Source organism: Carassius carassius, chromosome 20, assembly GCF_963082965.1.
Source record: "Carassius carassius chromosome 20, fCarCar2.1, whole genome shotgun sequence".
NCBI classification, from domain to species: domain Eukaryota; kingdom Metazoa; phylum Chordata; class Actinopteri; order Cypriniformes; family Cyprinidae; genus Carassius; species Carassius carassius.
Window position 1 is genome coordinate 31,605,444 of NC_081774.1, and position 15,890 is coordinate 31,621,333.

General features: G+C 36.5%; 1 protein-coding gene across 4 annotated transcripts in view; it reads left to right on the top strand.

Moving 5' to 3' along the window:
• LOC132096881 (zinc finger protein 521) overlaps positions 1–15,890 on the top strand; it is an 88,945-nt gene that overhangs the window by 50,127 nt on the left and 22,928 nt on the right. Inside the window, exon 5 of one of the 4 annotated variants that reach the window (XM_059502550.1) lies at positions 3,696–3,839. The exons of the other annotated variants lie outside the window; for them this stretch is intronic. Within the exon in view, the coding sequence (XP_059358533.1) occupies positions 3,696–3,706 (11 nt within the window). The 3' untranslated portion in view covers positions 3,707–3,839. Of the gene's footprint in view, positions 1–3,695; positions 3,840–15,890 lie in introns of those variants that run through there. 4 annotated transcript variants of the gene reach the window in all.

Below are 15,890 nucleotides of genomic sequence, written 5' to 3' on the forward strand. Positions count from 1 at the left end.
CGGGTGCTAACCTGGCCTGCCTGCAGTCCAGATCTTTCACCTATAGAGAACATTTGGCGCATCATTAAACGAAAAATACGTCAAAGACGACCACGAACTCTTCAGCAGCTGGAAATCTATATAAGGCAAGAATGGGACCAAATTCCAACAGCAAAACTCCAGCAACTCATAGCCTCAATGCCCAGACGTCTTCAAACTGTTTTGAAAAGAAAAGGAGATGCTACACCATGGTAAACATGCCCCGTCCCAACTATTTTGAGACCTGTAGCAGAAATCAAAATTGAAATGAGCTCATTTTGTGCATAAAATTGTAAACTTTCTCAGTTTAAACATTTGCTATGTTATCTATGTTCTATTGTGAATAAAATATTGGCTCACGTGATTTGAAAGTCTTTTAGTTTTCATTTTATTAATTTAAAAATTTATTTATTTATTTATTTATTTAAAAAACGTCCCAACTTTTCCGGAATTCGGGTTGTAGTACTTAAGTGCATTGCCTGTGTCATTGAAGTCGCGCAGGTAAAGTCGCGTGTCTTTACACTCGTTAGTTTTCACACAAGGATGCTGAATGCTTCCACTGAATGCTTCCGCTGATGCGTCCATGTCAGTGCACAGACATCATATAAATACATAGTCTAAGATACTAAAGTGAAAGCAGCTGTGGCTGCCTTTGAATTAGCACAGGCAATAGCCTATAGCAGGGCAATTCCTTCAAATCGAGACTACAGTTCACACTTAAATGCAGAAAGGGAGCAGTACAAATTACACAGGCTCCTTCTTAGCGGAGGGCAATTATTATAATCACCAGTAAATGCAATCAAAAATGCAAATGCCAACGAAAATACAAAGTAGAAATAGGCAGAAAACAAAATTGTCCTTCCTAGCAAGTAATAATTTGAACTGCAGATCTATAAACAAGTATTACGCAAAACACTCACGCGCAGCCGTTCGTCTCTTCTGTAGACTAATCGCTTGTCCCATTAAACATTACATTTACACTACATTCATAGTTAATATATTTTAAATGTACTGCATTGAAACAATAATTAAAAATGACATAAGTTTCAATAGAAATGACTTAAAAATATATATGTAAGTTTACTATAAAAGTTTCTCAGTAAACTCAGCAGTACACTTTAACCACATTTTAAAAACAATAACATTTATTGTGAATTTACACATAAAGATGCAATCAAGACCTATCTAAGAGGGCATATAAACATTTAAAATATATTTCAACTATAATACATTTTCTGTTGTAGTAAACATTCATTATCTGAAAATATTACATTCGGTTCATATATTAAAATATATTATTTCCATAATAAGTGCTTACTTTAAATGTGTGCTGATGTGTACTACTTCGCAAGGGCACACAGCAACTGTTACACATGACTTGAAATACATTCTGTAGATTTTTAGAGGTCTCTGTGTTTGTGGCGTTACTTGGCTCAGTTTAGTTTTTTCTAGTTTTCCTTATTCTGGTGAACAGGATGTTGATTAGTGAACTCTCTCATTGAAGTCCTTCATGATGCCCTCTGGCTGCAGTCATGGAACCCTGTGGAATGTTCTAATAAGATTCAGGTGCTTCAAACCAGTGGACACACGCCAGATCTTTCCCAGCTCCCATGGTTTATAACTGACCTGGCTATAAAATAAATCAACACCTTGAGCTGAACTTCATCTGAATACCCTATGGAGCTTTATATTCATATGGACTATAAAGTTTTTTTTTTTAAAGCAACTTAAACTTTATTATGATTGGTTTCATACTAATTTTTTTTTTTTTTTTTTTGATATTTAAGTTGAGTTGGAACAGTTGGCTTGTGACAAATGTTAACATTTTGTACATGAATAGCCTAAACATACAGTATTGTAAGCAAATACTTTTTATGTAACCCCACCACCATAATATGTAGACTTCAATATTTTGGTAAGAAGTTTCTCTTCACCTGTTATCTTCGCCACTAGCACATTGTGAATTGACTCAGCCTCCTTTGTCTCTTTTGACAGGTATTTTTTTTATGGATTTTGTTTTCTAAAAATCATCATTCATGTTCACCTGAAGAAAGAAAGTCATATTCATCTGGGATGGCATGACGATGAGAATTTTGTATGAATTATATTTTTTTTGGGGGGGAATATCCCTTTAATTACAGAGGAGAACAGTGAAAGTGTTAATGTAAAACATTCTTGTGATAAAATGAGAAATTAACCAAAGGTGAAAAATTAAAGTTAATATCATATAACATGGTTAGTTAAATGTTTTTATTATGCATAATTTTCAATCAAGCAATTTTTAATTGTGAGAATATATGGTTCAATTGTGTGCATTTACAGTACATAAAATAATAGCTAAGACGTTACCCATAGCAAGACAACAAATAATCCATTTTAGTAAAAAAATCTTTGTAATGTGATTTTTAGCATCTTTCATTTCAATGCTATGAACATAATTATTCATTTGAACAATTCGAATAGTGTTAGTGTGAAAATTTGGTTTCTTGAAAGTTCATATAGAGCCTAAAGTGCCTGTAGTTGAAGAAACACCCATATACAAAATAAATAAATAATCTCCACTGATTAGTTTTGTAGCTGCATGGTGTTGAAATGCCCTTGAAAGATGATAAACAGCATTTCATTAACCATTTAGCACCCCCCCCCACTCACACACACACCTTGAGACTCAAACCTGAAACACTCTCTTTCTTTGATTAATTTTTTTACATTCCTAATTACTAATTAACTTTAGAGATTTCTTATGTAGTTCTCCTTCATTGTGGTGCATGGAGGACAACAGATCATTAGCTTCAATAATGAATGTGGATGGGGCAGATAATGGCCTGTGATATGCCCACACTGACAGCTGGAATCACAAGACAATGGGCTGTGTGAAATACAGTGAGGGGGTTACAGAAGGAGCTGGAAGCTTCTGTTGCTCAAATGTTTCATATGTTGATGTGAAAGGTTTATCCATTTAATTATTTCTTAATAATTAGACATATTTAGATACATTTCATTATTATTGTTGTTGTTGACAGCAAGTTGACAGAATCGTGTTGTTGTCGGAGCATCAGAGCTCAAATCACACACAGGCTTTGCACACATACAATTAAACTCTTTTTCTCAAATATGACAGATCGCCCTTTTTCATCTCATTGCTGCAACAAACATTTTTTATTGTGTTTAGACATGAATTTAAGCATATGCATATAGAAGATATTGCACCTTGCAATTTCTGAAGGCCTTTGTTGTTGTAATATCTTTCATCTAAAAATGTTCAGATCTACTGAAACGTATATCTAGACAAACATTCCCCCGAACAAAACATTACTGTGGAAAAAAGTGCATGTTCATTTGGGAAATCATTTAGAACTTAAAGTCATTTTCAAGGTTCACCAGTGTGGCATGCTCAGCATTTCCCATCATTAAGAGCATGAAGTGTTAATTGCAGTTTGATCTCATTAGTGATTAGAGTCATTTTGTTTGAGCATCTGAACTTCTCTGATGAAGACTCCTTGCTTCTTAATGGCAGCGTTGCCTGCCGGTGTCTGCTAACTCTGCCGACTTTAGGGAAAGATGCTTACGCTGTAATGATTATTATCATTATGAAGTATGAAGGTGCCAAGCTTTGGTGACCCAATTGTTCATTAAAGCAGGTTTTTTATTTTTTTTTTATTTTTTATTTTTTGTAGCCGGAGTCTGAGTATCCCCCCATGAGCAGACCTCCACCTGTGCAAAGTCCATCTCTGTCCACATGACAACATTAGCTCTCTTTCGAGGTCTCTTTGACCTCGACAGAAGTCTTCTTCATATAATATGATCAACATCATAATTTGTTCAGAATAAACATCATTTAATTGCATTTTTGTTAAATGTATTTGAATGGGAATATTTGCCCTGCCAACTCTGCTCTAAAGTATAATTTTAATTAAAAATGAAACAAATCTGTACTCATCTGCTGTGAACAAAGTGTATGTTATTACATACTGCAGTTAGTTGAATAACTGCCTGTAGGCTATCTAATATCTGTCTATCTACCTTGCTGATGCTGGCGCCATGCTCTGCTGTTTGAGATACAGGAACCTCGTTAAAACGCAACACCAAGTTAAAAATAGATTTGCAAATTAACCCTGCGAGCCAGTGCATTCTTTAATGATGGGCTTTGTTTAGGTGTTTTCAAATAGGAAAAAAAAGATGCATTCTATTAGAACACTTGTCAACTAAAATACTGTTAGTTTAGACTGAAAGTTTAGTTTTTCACAGCAATCATAAGTTGAGAAGAGCTCTATTTTAACTCCTCTGTCCATTTATACCAACACAAGATTGCATTGCATTCTTTCAACTATCCATGCATTTCTTAAAAAAAAAGATTAATATAATTATCTATCTATCTATCTATCTATCTATCTATCTATCTATCTATCTATCTATCTATCTATCTATCTATCTATCTATCTATCTATCTATCTATCTATCTATCTATCTATCTATCTACAGTGCCCTCCATAAGTATTGGAACAGTAAAGACAAAATTGTTCTGTTTGCTGTGGAGTCGAGAAATCTGTAAATATGATTAAAAGATGAAAATGAGACAAAACTACAGAATGTCACATTTTATTATTGAGTGATTCAACACAAAGATGTTTTACCAGCTAAGAAGATCAGCACTTTGAGAGTTTCATCTCTCTATCTGATGTGAGCAGAAGTATTGGAACAGTTTCCTCACAGGTCTTTCTAAGTGTTCAGCTGTGTCCTGCTGCATTAATTATTCAGATATTAAAAGCAGGGAATGTGTCTTATTAGTTATATCCATTGCTTCTGCCTTTCAAAGTCTTGCATTCAATGATGACGCACACAAACCAGGATAAATACGAGGAAGCCGACTCTGAAAGAAAAGCAAGCAATTTGGATGCTAAAAGACAAGAGGAAGTCAGTTAGAACTATAGGAAAAACAAAGGGCATGGAGAAATCAAGAGTTTGGAAACTACCGGCGATATCAGCAACCAACGATGACCTGATCAGCTGAGAAAAACAACTGTAGTTGATGACAGACAAATCATAAAAGCTGTGAAAATGAACTACAAAATACACGTCTGTAAAATCACCAACAACCTCAAGAAAGCTGGGGTGATGCTCTGTCAATCTACAGACCGCAGGAGAGTTTGACACAGAATTACAGAAGCTACACAACAAAATGCAAACCTCTGATCAGCACCAAAAATAGAAAGGCAAGATTCTTCACAAATGTGAGCCAAATGTGAGTTTTGGTTGAGTTGATGGACCGAAGATTAACCTTTATCTGGTGATAAGTGATTGGAAAGCAAAAGTGTGGAGAAAAAAGGGAACAGCAAATGATCCGAAGCATACGACCTCATCTGTAAAGCTTGGTGGAGGTGGTGTCATGGCATGGGCATGCATGGATGTCTCTAGAAGAGGACCTCTTAACTTTAATGATGACTTCATGTATAATGGCAGTAGCAGAATGAATTTGGAAGGGTACGAAATCATCTTGGTTACCATTATTCAAGAAAAATCCACCGAACTCATTAGAAAGCACCTTATATTGGATCAGGACAATGACCCAAAACACCCTGCCAGTTCAGTCAAGGATTTTATCAGGGCAAAGAAATGTAAAGTCTTAGATTGCCCAAGTCAATATCCAGGTTTGAAACATACGTTTCACCAGCTGAAGAGGAGACTAAAGACAGAAACTCCCCAAAACAAGCAACAGTTGGAATTGGCTGCATTAAAGGCTTGGGAAAAGCACTTCAAAGCAGAAGACCAAGAGTCTGGTGATGTCTATGGGTTGCAGACTCACTGCTCTGATTACATGCAAGGGATCTGCAACTAAATAACAGCTTTTACATCTGCCTTAAATTCATCTGTTCCAATACTTATGCTCACATCAAAAAGTGGGATGAACTCTAAAAGTGCGGTCCTTTTTTATTTGGTAAAACATGTATGTGTAGAAAGACCTAATAATAAAATGTGACATTCTGTAGATTTGTTGCATATTCATCTTTTAACCATATTTACAAATGTCTTGACTGCACAGCAGAGAAAGCAATTATATCTTTACTGTTCCAATACTTATGGAGGGCACTGCATTTATAAAAAACAAGTAAATGTTCTTTGGAAGCCATGTACAGAACTGTCAAGGGAGCAGAACCCTTTCAAAAGGTGCTAATATGTACTTTTAAAGTATTAAAGGCAGGGTAGGTAAAAAAAATGTATAAATTTGTTTAAACTTTATTTATATATCAATACATAATTAAAATGTAAGTACTCTGAAAAAGAAAGTATAAAAATCGAGTGACTGTAGACCTCTCACGACTGTTTTAAAGACAGCTCATTATTTCCATTCACTCCACCCCCTCCCTTCTGGGCTCCTTCCAAAGCCTCTACTACGGCCCGCTAAGTAATGTTATGTTAGCTATATTACGCAGCTACGTGTGCTAATGACACATGCTTCATGAAAAAAATATGTATGATCAAAATACAAAAAGAAAGATTTACCTGTCCAGCAGAAATAAAGCCATCAAGGAGTCACTTTTCAGCCCCTTGAGTTCCCTCAGTTCTCGCCATCGCTGGAAAGCCACGCCGATATTAACTCGCGTTTTATTTCTTTGTTTATCCAAAGACTTTTTGTTCATTGCCTTTTCTTGTACTGTTACTGTCTTCCTTTTTTTGCCTGGTTTGCCTTCACTAACTGCATAGGCTGGTACTGTGAAATTTGCTTGCTGTTTCTCTGCCATTGTTTTGGTATTCCTAGGATCCGTGCCTGTTGAATCAAACGTGCTGTTTCCTCAAATCAAACGTGCACGCGCAAGTGGGCAGGTCATGTGTGGCAAAAGGGTGGTTGCCATGGTTGCGAGAGAGTGACAGTCGCCTAAGCCAATCCTATGTTTCGTCCCGAAATGGAAATAATGAGCTGTGTTTAATACAGATTAAACGGTCTAGAGTCACTCGATTTTTATACTCTTTTTATCAGAGTACTTACATTTTAATTATGCATTGATATATATATAGAAAGTTTAAACAAATTTGGAAGAAAGTTGTTTATACATGTATTACCTACCCTGCCTTTAATATGTAGGCCTACTTCAAAACTCCTAATATGTACCTTTAAAGTACCAATATGTACCATTTAGGGGTAAATAATGTTCAGTGATGCACTTTTTAGCTTTTGTGTCTTTGGTTATGTACCTGAGGGTTGTGCCTTTTATTTAATTTTTTTCTGAGAGTGTTCCTCTGTCACCTTTTAGATAAACACATCCTTCTACATGTTTAATACCTGTAATAAAAACTGATTAAGATGTTGATTAAGATTTAAATGACCATTCAGCAAAAGAGGATGATAAAAATAAATAAGTATAAGGGAGGGGATCATAAAAAATGATTGCAGTATTACTGTGTGTTTGTCGTGTTGTTAGGGTGCTTGTTCTGATAGCCCTGTCAGGGCTTATTTTGCTGTAATGGCTGTCTGTATAATCACTTACATACCTGTCATGTGTATACAGTTTGCCTTTCGATTCTTCTCTCCTGTGCTCTGGGCTCTGGGTCCTGACGAGGCCAGACTGCCGGTTGTTTGCCAGCTCGTGTGTCCGTGTGGAATTGAGGTGGTGTGAAAGCGGCGTCCCAAGCTGCCTGTTTGCTTGCCTTCATCAGCATTCCACCGATGAGAGTAATTAAAGCTCAAATTAATTCTGCTGTAAGCAGACGAGCCGCTGAATAACTGATATTGGAGGCGCGGTGATGAATGCGCCACATCAAGGGTGAAGCCCTGGAGACACTGCAGAAAAAAAGACATCTCCCTTTGTCTGCTCTCATTTTTACACTGGCTCAGTTCCATAACCTAGTGAGCTGCCTTATTGCCTTCATGGGCAGCTGCCTTCTCAGTCCTAACTGAGATGAAACCTCAGGTTTGGAACACTATTATACATAGGTAGCATAGCTAATAAATAGTTCTCGTGTGAACGAGTGTAGACTCACTTTACGAATGATTGTTATATAGTTTGAAGTCTGCGTTTCTGAGCTACTACCAAAACAGACACATTGAAATCGACTGTACAGAAGAAATGGAAAACCATTCTTCCAAAAGGTATTCCCTCTTTCTGCGTTTTGATGATGTCTAACACATTGGTCGAAAATCTTCCATTGGGTTGAGATCTGATGACTATGAAGGCCATAACATGACCCATGCCCAGTGGAGCCAACCCATGCCAACAAAATTCACCTGACTTCATAACATAACCACCAGATTCCCAAATTTTTCCTATAATTTGTCACCTGTCTTTGAATATACTTGATGATATGTGACTTGTGCTGGCAAAATGAGTCACAATGAGCAAATTTTCAAAAAGTAAGTTATTTCTATTTTCTCATTCTCATTAAAAGACCTTCATAATTATGTATGATTGGTTGAAAATTGGAGGGAAAATGCCTGAGCTACATCTGTTGATAGTTAAAGTTTTCTGAAATTTCCAAAGCAAATTCACCAGCAACATCGCATTTTTTCCTCCAGTTCTTTTCTTAATAATAATAATTACTGTATTAATAATCACAATATAGCAATTTTTTATTTGGTCTTTGTTATAAATAGGAACAGATTAAAAAAACTATACAGATATAAGAAAAAATACTGCATTTCATTTTGCACATACATAAAAGCAGAAGAAAAACAAATAATCAAATGTAAAAAATAAATAATAAATTGATTATTAAAATTACAAAAGCAGTTCAATCAAGAGCAGCGAGTGATTTCCTTTTTTCTTTTATTGTTAGATTAACATTGAGACAGACCCACGGTAAGACCTACTGTAATGCACAGATCTAATATAATGTTACACGTTTTCCCCAATAGCTCCCCAAATGTTTACCTAAGACATAATAGATTATGGCTGCGTGAAAACTTAAACACTGTTATTCTGTATATTTATCGCGATAACGTGCAGTCGGAAGTGCCGATGATATTCAGCGTGAGAAGCAAGCGGAGAAAAGGTACACCTCTCAGAAAATATAAAAATAAAGATCATTTTAAATGTTTACTGTGTGGAGCATTGGTATCATGAGGGCTTCATGAACGTATTTGTTAAATGAAAACCTCAAATTTGATTAAAATTGACATTCACTTTTCTTTGCATGTAACTCAAATTTAGCCTATGCGCAATCCGACTCATTTTGCCAGCACAAAAAGCACCTTACCCTGTTCTGCTGGAAAACTGTGGCCAGATGGAGGAATTTGATTATGCAGCAGTGGAAGACCAAATGATCTGTTGGATCCAGAGTCGGTCTGTGAGAGAGATCGTTTGGGGGGAGTCTAAAATGGCCTTCTGGTGTGAGTGGGCTAGCCCTCTTTCCAGAAAGAGGCAGCCGCTGGGGTGCAGTAATGTAGAAGCCCTTTTCCAACAGCCAGCTGGGCCATTTAGGAGCTGCTATCCCCACAGCAGACACCCAGCAGCCTCCGAGCAGCTTGACTTCACCATATGTGTAGGTTTTTTAATGCTCCACCTGGTTTCCCCGGAGGAAGTCGCGCCACTGGGATCCTGGGAGCAGGTGAAATGCTCTTAATGCAGCCAACAGTATGAGAGAACAGCCTGATGCGGATGACCTTGGAGGCTGTGCCTGCACTACAGGAACATGGCCAGTTGGATGTTTTACTCCACACAACCCATATCCTAATATCCAGATCTGTTTCTACTTAAAGTGCCCCTATTATGCCATTTTTAAGGTTGCTAATATTGTTTTATGAGACTCCTAAAACAGGTTTAAATGCATGCAAGGTCAAAAAACTTTCAAATTTGACCTTATTTCTAAATTATTCATAAAATGACTAGAACGAACGAAGCAGTTCAAAGAACCAGTCTCTCTAAACCCCTCCTTTCCGCGAGCCCTCACTTCTGTGATTGGTCAGATTGGGCAGTCCTTTGTGATTGGTCCAGAGCCCTAAAGAGATCTCTCTGCGGCTCTGGATTGGTCTACTGCTTACAGCACATGTCGGAAATGAAACGCCAATTGCCATGACAGAAAGACAGCCCTGGAGATTTGTCAATACATAGAAAAGATTGTATGGATTGTAGCTTACCAACTCGAGCCGGAGTCTGATGATGAAACGGTTGAAGTGGTTGATTGCCATGAAACTGATTCACAAACATGTAGGACAAGCAGGACATTTCTCAGTGGTAAATGTCAAGTGTTGACAAGTTTGTGGTTATTATGAGATGTGATCAACCACATTTACTCTCACAGTGTAGGACAACAGCTTCTTCTCGAAATGATGTTAATCACACAGAAAGTTTAGTTTGTGGGCAGGCAAGTTGGCGACGTAAAACGTGGGCAGACATTATGCAAACATGTTACTTCATGACGTATAGCCATAACAGAATAAGATTCCTGATGACTCGTTTAGGCAACTGCAGCCGACTCTTTTTTTATTTTTTTGACAGATAATAACTTTATCTGTCGGCTTCACAACTTTGCAGATAGTTTATGTTCACATACATCTACATGACACACTGCATGAAAGGTAATGGGTGAAAAGGCATAACAGGGGCACTTTAAAACACTGGAGATAAGAGTATAATTCACCCCCTCCCCCCACCCCCTGACATACCCAACAGCATATAATCTCCAAAGACCTGAAGTGGGAACTCTAAATGCTCTCAACAGTGGAAAAGGAACTATTACACAGCTTCTGAAAGAGTACTGAATGTTTGGATCAAAACATGGCGAAGAAGCAGAAACAAGCGATCGTGTATGTAAGCATATGTAAAATAACGCAATCATTAAAAATGAACAAGAATATAGATCAAATCTGCCAAACATGACCTAATGAAATGTCAGTCCAGGAAGTGGTATAGGGCCATGCAAGCTTTGGATGTGTTGATGGAAGTGATTTATTCCATCTGGGTTTTGATCATCAATCTGAATCTGATCAGGACATAGTCTTTATGTGCAAAATCTGGCTTTTTTTAAAAGAAACTTACCCATATTCAAGTTTTTATAAAATCAGAATCAGAAGCTAGAATAAAATGGCATTGTTTTTTTTTTAAGTAGAGGCGCTGTTTTCTTCAGGTATTACTTTTCAGGTATTCATACAACAAAAAATTGGGGGCAATTAATTTTTTTGTGAAAAATATCATCAATTCTGGCAGTGGCTGTCGACTTGTAACTTTTGGGTATTTTGATATCAAAAAACAAACTGAGGTCAAAAAACCCAGTTGAGGTGCCAAAAAGTAACATAAAAATAACAATGCATTACTTTTCACAAAGAGTAACTAAGGCAAGGCAAGGCAAGTTTATTTATATAGCACATTTCATACACAATGGTAATTCAAAGTGCTTTACATAAAAGAAAGTAAAATAATAATGAAGAAATATAATAACAAGAATAAAACAAGCAATTTTAAAACTTTTAAAATTATTAAAATTAAAATTAATTTAAAACAGTTAGAAAATGATTTTACATAAAATAAAATAAAAAAACATTGAAAATATAGTGAAATCAGTTCGGACATTGCACAGTGCTCATTCAATAAATGCACAGCTAAACAGATGAGTTTTAAGTCAGATTTAAATGTGACTAGTGTTTTAGCACATCTGATCTCTTCTGGAAGCTGATTCCAACTGCGGGCAACATAGTGACTAAAGGAGGACTCCCCTTGTTTTGTGTGAACCCTTGGTATTTCTAACTGACTCGATCCTAATGATCTGAGTGCTCTGTTAGGCTTATATTCAGTGAGCATATCTGCAATATAATGTATCTAATGGTCTTTTTGGGAAGGCGGGTGAGGAGCCCATTACAATAGTCCACCCTGCTGGTGATGAAGGCATGAACAAGTTTTGACTTGAAACAAAAGATCTAATTCTTGCAATGTTTTTTAAATGATAGTATGCTGATTTAGTTCCTGCTTTGACATGACTACTGAAACTAAGGTCTGTCTCCAGAATCACACCAAGATTCCTGACTTGATTTTTAGTTGTTTGACCCCTAGAGTCAAGGTATGCATTCACCTTGAAAACTTCATCTTTGTTTCCAAATGCAATGACTTCAGTTTTTTTTTCCTTGTTTAACTGAAGAAAGTTCTGGCACATCGACAGTGTCAAACGCAGCACTGAGATCTAGCAATACCAGCACCGATATTTTGCCAGAGTCACAATTTAAGCGAATATCATTTATTATCTTAATGAGTGCTGTCTCTGTGCTGTGATGCGGTTGAAAACCAGATTGAAAATTGTCCATGTATCCATTTGAGTTTAAGTATTTGTCAGGCTGATTAAAAACTAACTTTTCTATAATTTTGCCTATAAAAGGAAGATTAGATATTGGTCTAAAATTGCTCAAAATGGTGTTATCAAGATTGCTCTTTTTCAGGAGGGGCTTAACAACTGCAGTTTTTCAGGAGTTTGGAAATGTCCCAGAAAGAAGTGAGGCGTTCACCACTTCTAAAAGATCTGCTTCTAAGCAGTTAAACACATTTTTGAAAAAAGATGTGGGAAGTGTGTCAAGATAGCAGGTTGACTATTTTAGGTAATGCACTATGTCTTCCAGAATTTTGCTATCAGTTGTTTGAAAAATCGACATAGTATCTTTTTGATATTGTGGCCTAATCTGTCTGACCTCTGCATTACTTGAGGATGTGCTAATCGCCTTCCTGATATTGATGATCTTCTCAGAAAAGAAGGATGCAAACTCATTGCATTTGCTGTCTGAGAGCATTTCACTGGGAATCTGACTTGGGGGGTTTTACAGTCTCTCAACAGTGGCAAAAAGAGTACGAGTGTTGTTTAAGTTACTGTTTATAAGGTTTGAGAAGAAATTCTGTCTAGCTGTGGCTAGTTTTACATTAAAAGCATGAAGGCTGTCTTTATAGAAGCTATAGTGAATTTCAAGTTTTGTCTTCCGCCACATCCGCTCTGCTTTTCTGCATTGTCTTTTCATAGTCTGAATTGCTGTTGATCTTCTCCAAACTGATTTCTGTCTGTTTGTTTTCTTACTGATTATTATTGGAGCGATATCATCAATAACATTCTTAACTTTTGAGTTGAATGAATCAAGGAGAGTATCAACAGAGTCAGCAGAAATGCTTGGTGTTAAAGATATAGCCTCCATAAATAGTACACTTGTGTTCTCGTTAATGCATCTCCTTCTGACAGAGACCGATCTAGATTCAGTTGTAGCAGACATCAAAATATCAAAGAAAATATACAAGTGATCAGATAGTGCTATGTCCTTAATAACAATGGATGAAATGTTTAGACCCCTACTCATGATTAAGTCTAGAGCAGGGGTGGGCAACAGTTTTAGTCTGAGGGCCACAGTTACTTTGGCAAAGTAAACGGAGGGCCACACTTTGGACAATTGCAATTAAACATAGTTACATGATTAAATGGTACAAATTAATGCAATGCAAATATGTATAAGGCTACTCTACAGTTACTTTGACAGCCTATTTCAAGGCCTGATACTTATTTTTGCTAGGCCTGTCTGACCTAGGCTACTCTAAGGTTCAATAACTGGATTTACTTTCAAGGATTCATTTCCTACACTACCCTGCATATTTTTCAACTGTCATTCATACCAGCTGTAGCTTTCAAGATAGAAAACTATTAACAAAACTGCAAATGTATGTGTGCAAGTTACATTAACATACAGTCTGTAGGCAATCTGGCTTGGAATTATCAAATTTAATTGAGGCTATATATCAGAGGGAGACCTTCATCACTGAATGAAAAACACAGGGCTTAAAGTATTCCGGCACCATGCCGGATCTCCGGCGTGTGGCCGTGATGAAAAAAAAAGAAAAATATTTGAGAGCCTGCGCATGCAGTTTAATATTTTCGAGCCAATTTATTTCTTATACCAATCATATGAGAGGAACGCAGCTTTAACTAACGTTACAAGCCTATTAGACGCAGAGAAGGGCGAGTCCTTGCAACACAGGATGATTGACGCCCATACGTCAATGTCACGTTAGCGTTTTCGGAGAAAACAAAAATGGAGCGCAAGTTTATGAAGCCTGGGGATGATGTCCTAGACTCCTAGCAATAGATAAATAAATAAATGGCGCTTTTTGGCAGTTGGTGCAAGAAACTGAGAGAGCCCGGGGCTTGTTTCTGCATGATTTGCTCGAGGAAGCTACTGTATGCCAGCAGCGGTAAGAAAGTGCTTGCTCGTTATGATTTATGTCGCGTTCCAGGCAACCTGTAACCCGTGTTTTTCCAACCTTAAACCTGTGAAAGTGCACTGGAATGGCAGTCAAACCCGTGACTTCCCACCTGTGAACTCGTACTAGATCGATGTACTCCGAGTTCTGACGTCACACAGCACGCGAAACAACAGCGCCTACCGGGATGCAACTATTAGCTGACACACCGTTGTCTATGACTGACCATGTCTGCGATTAAAAAATACGTGTGTGCACATTTATAGCAGAAAATTATTTGTCATTCAGATTTTCTCAGCCACTGGTCACCCTGTGTAGAAAACTGGCAGAAGACAAAAAAGCGTAAACTAGACTGTTGGTTTCAAATCAACATGCGAGTTACATCCCAGAAAAAAAGTGATAATAGCCTTGATTTCACTTCTAATCTTCAGTTTAGCAGTTCAGTTCTTTAGCACTTTGAGCACTTAATTCGGTAACACTTTAGAATACTGTTTCTTACTTACTACATAACTAATAAGGAACTATTGAAGAACTAACAGGTGATTATTCATTAACACTTAACTCACTACTGTTAACTACTAAGGAAGATGTGTTAATTAATCAGTATGTAATATAATTTTATGATTATCTTAAGTAACAGTTAGCTAATCAATAACTAATGTATTCTGTCAGACCTCCTGAAGAACTACTATTAATTATCTACTAGTTAAGGGTCAAGAAAAATAACTATGAAGTAACTACTAATGAACAGTTGTACACAATTACATTGAATTGTGACCCTTTCATATAAATGTTATTAGCAATATTAGTAGTAGTATGAAAATGCAATATTAATAAATGCAATACATTTTATAGAGGTTTTGCCTATGTAGTAAATTGTTTTGTGAGTGTGTTTTGTAAGAAATCAGCCTCCAATAGGAACCTCACCATGACTCCAGTGCCTTGCGATAACTTACCTTAGTTTTTATATTTTATATACAGTACTGTATGTGTGCCTCCTCAGCATATACCACATTATCATTAATTAAATTTCTGTATGTAAGGCAAAGCCTGAGGAAAAGTGAAAATACAGGTATCCAATTTGTAATTAATAATTATAAAATAATTATGCAGGACTTATTTTGAACCTGAAACATTAGGCCTATTCTAAAGTGAAAATATTGGGAACCCATTAATAATTAATAAAGAATTATCAGATAATTCCTGAAGAATTACTTAGAATCTGAAACAGTATTCTAAAGTGAAAACATAGGGAACCCATTAGTAATTAATAATTAATTATCAAATAATTCTGAAGGACTTATTTTGAACCTGAAACATTAGGCCTATTCTGAAGTGAAAATGTTGAGAACCCATTAGTAATTAATAAAGAATTATTCAGCTGCAACGTGATCTCATGAGAATACGTGTGTATTTTTATGTTAAATGTGGTTCTCTCACACGTACATTTACTTACGTTTTCATGCACATAAAAACATACAACCTTCACGTATTTATAGCAGTAAAACGTACAAATACTCACGTGTTAGCAGCTAAAAAAACGTAAATAATCTAACGTAAAGTGTGAATGTATATGAATTCCCATGTATTAATATTAAAATCGTGGCTTTAATGATTTAAATCTGTTGTATTTGTCATATCAATACATGTTTTTAGTGAATTTATTGAAAGCAGTTTACTCATCTACTTAATAGGAAATAACATTTCTGTGCATGCTGCAAA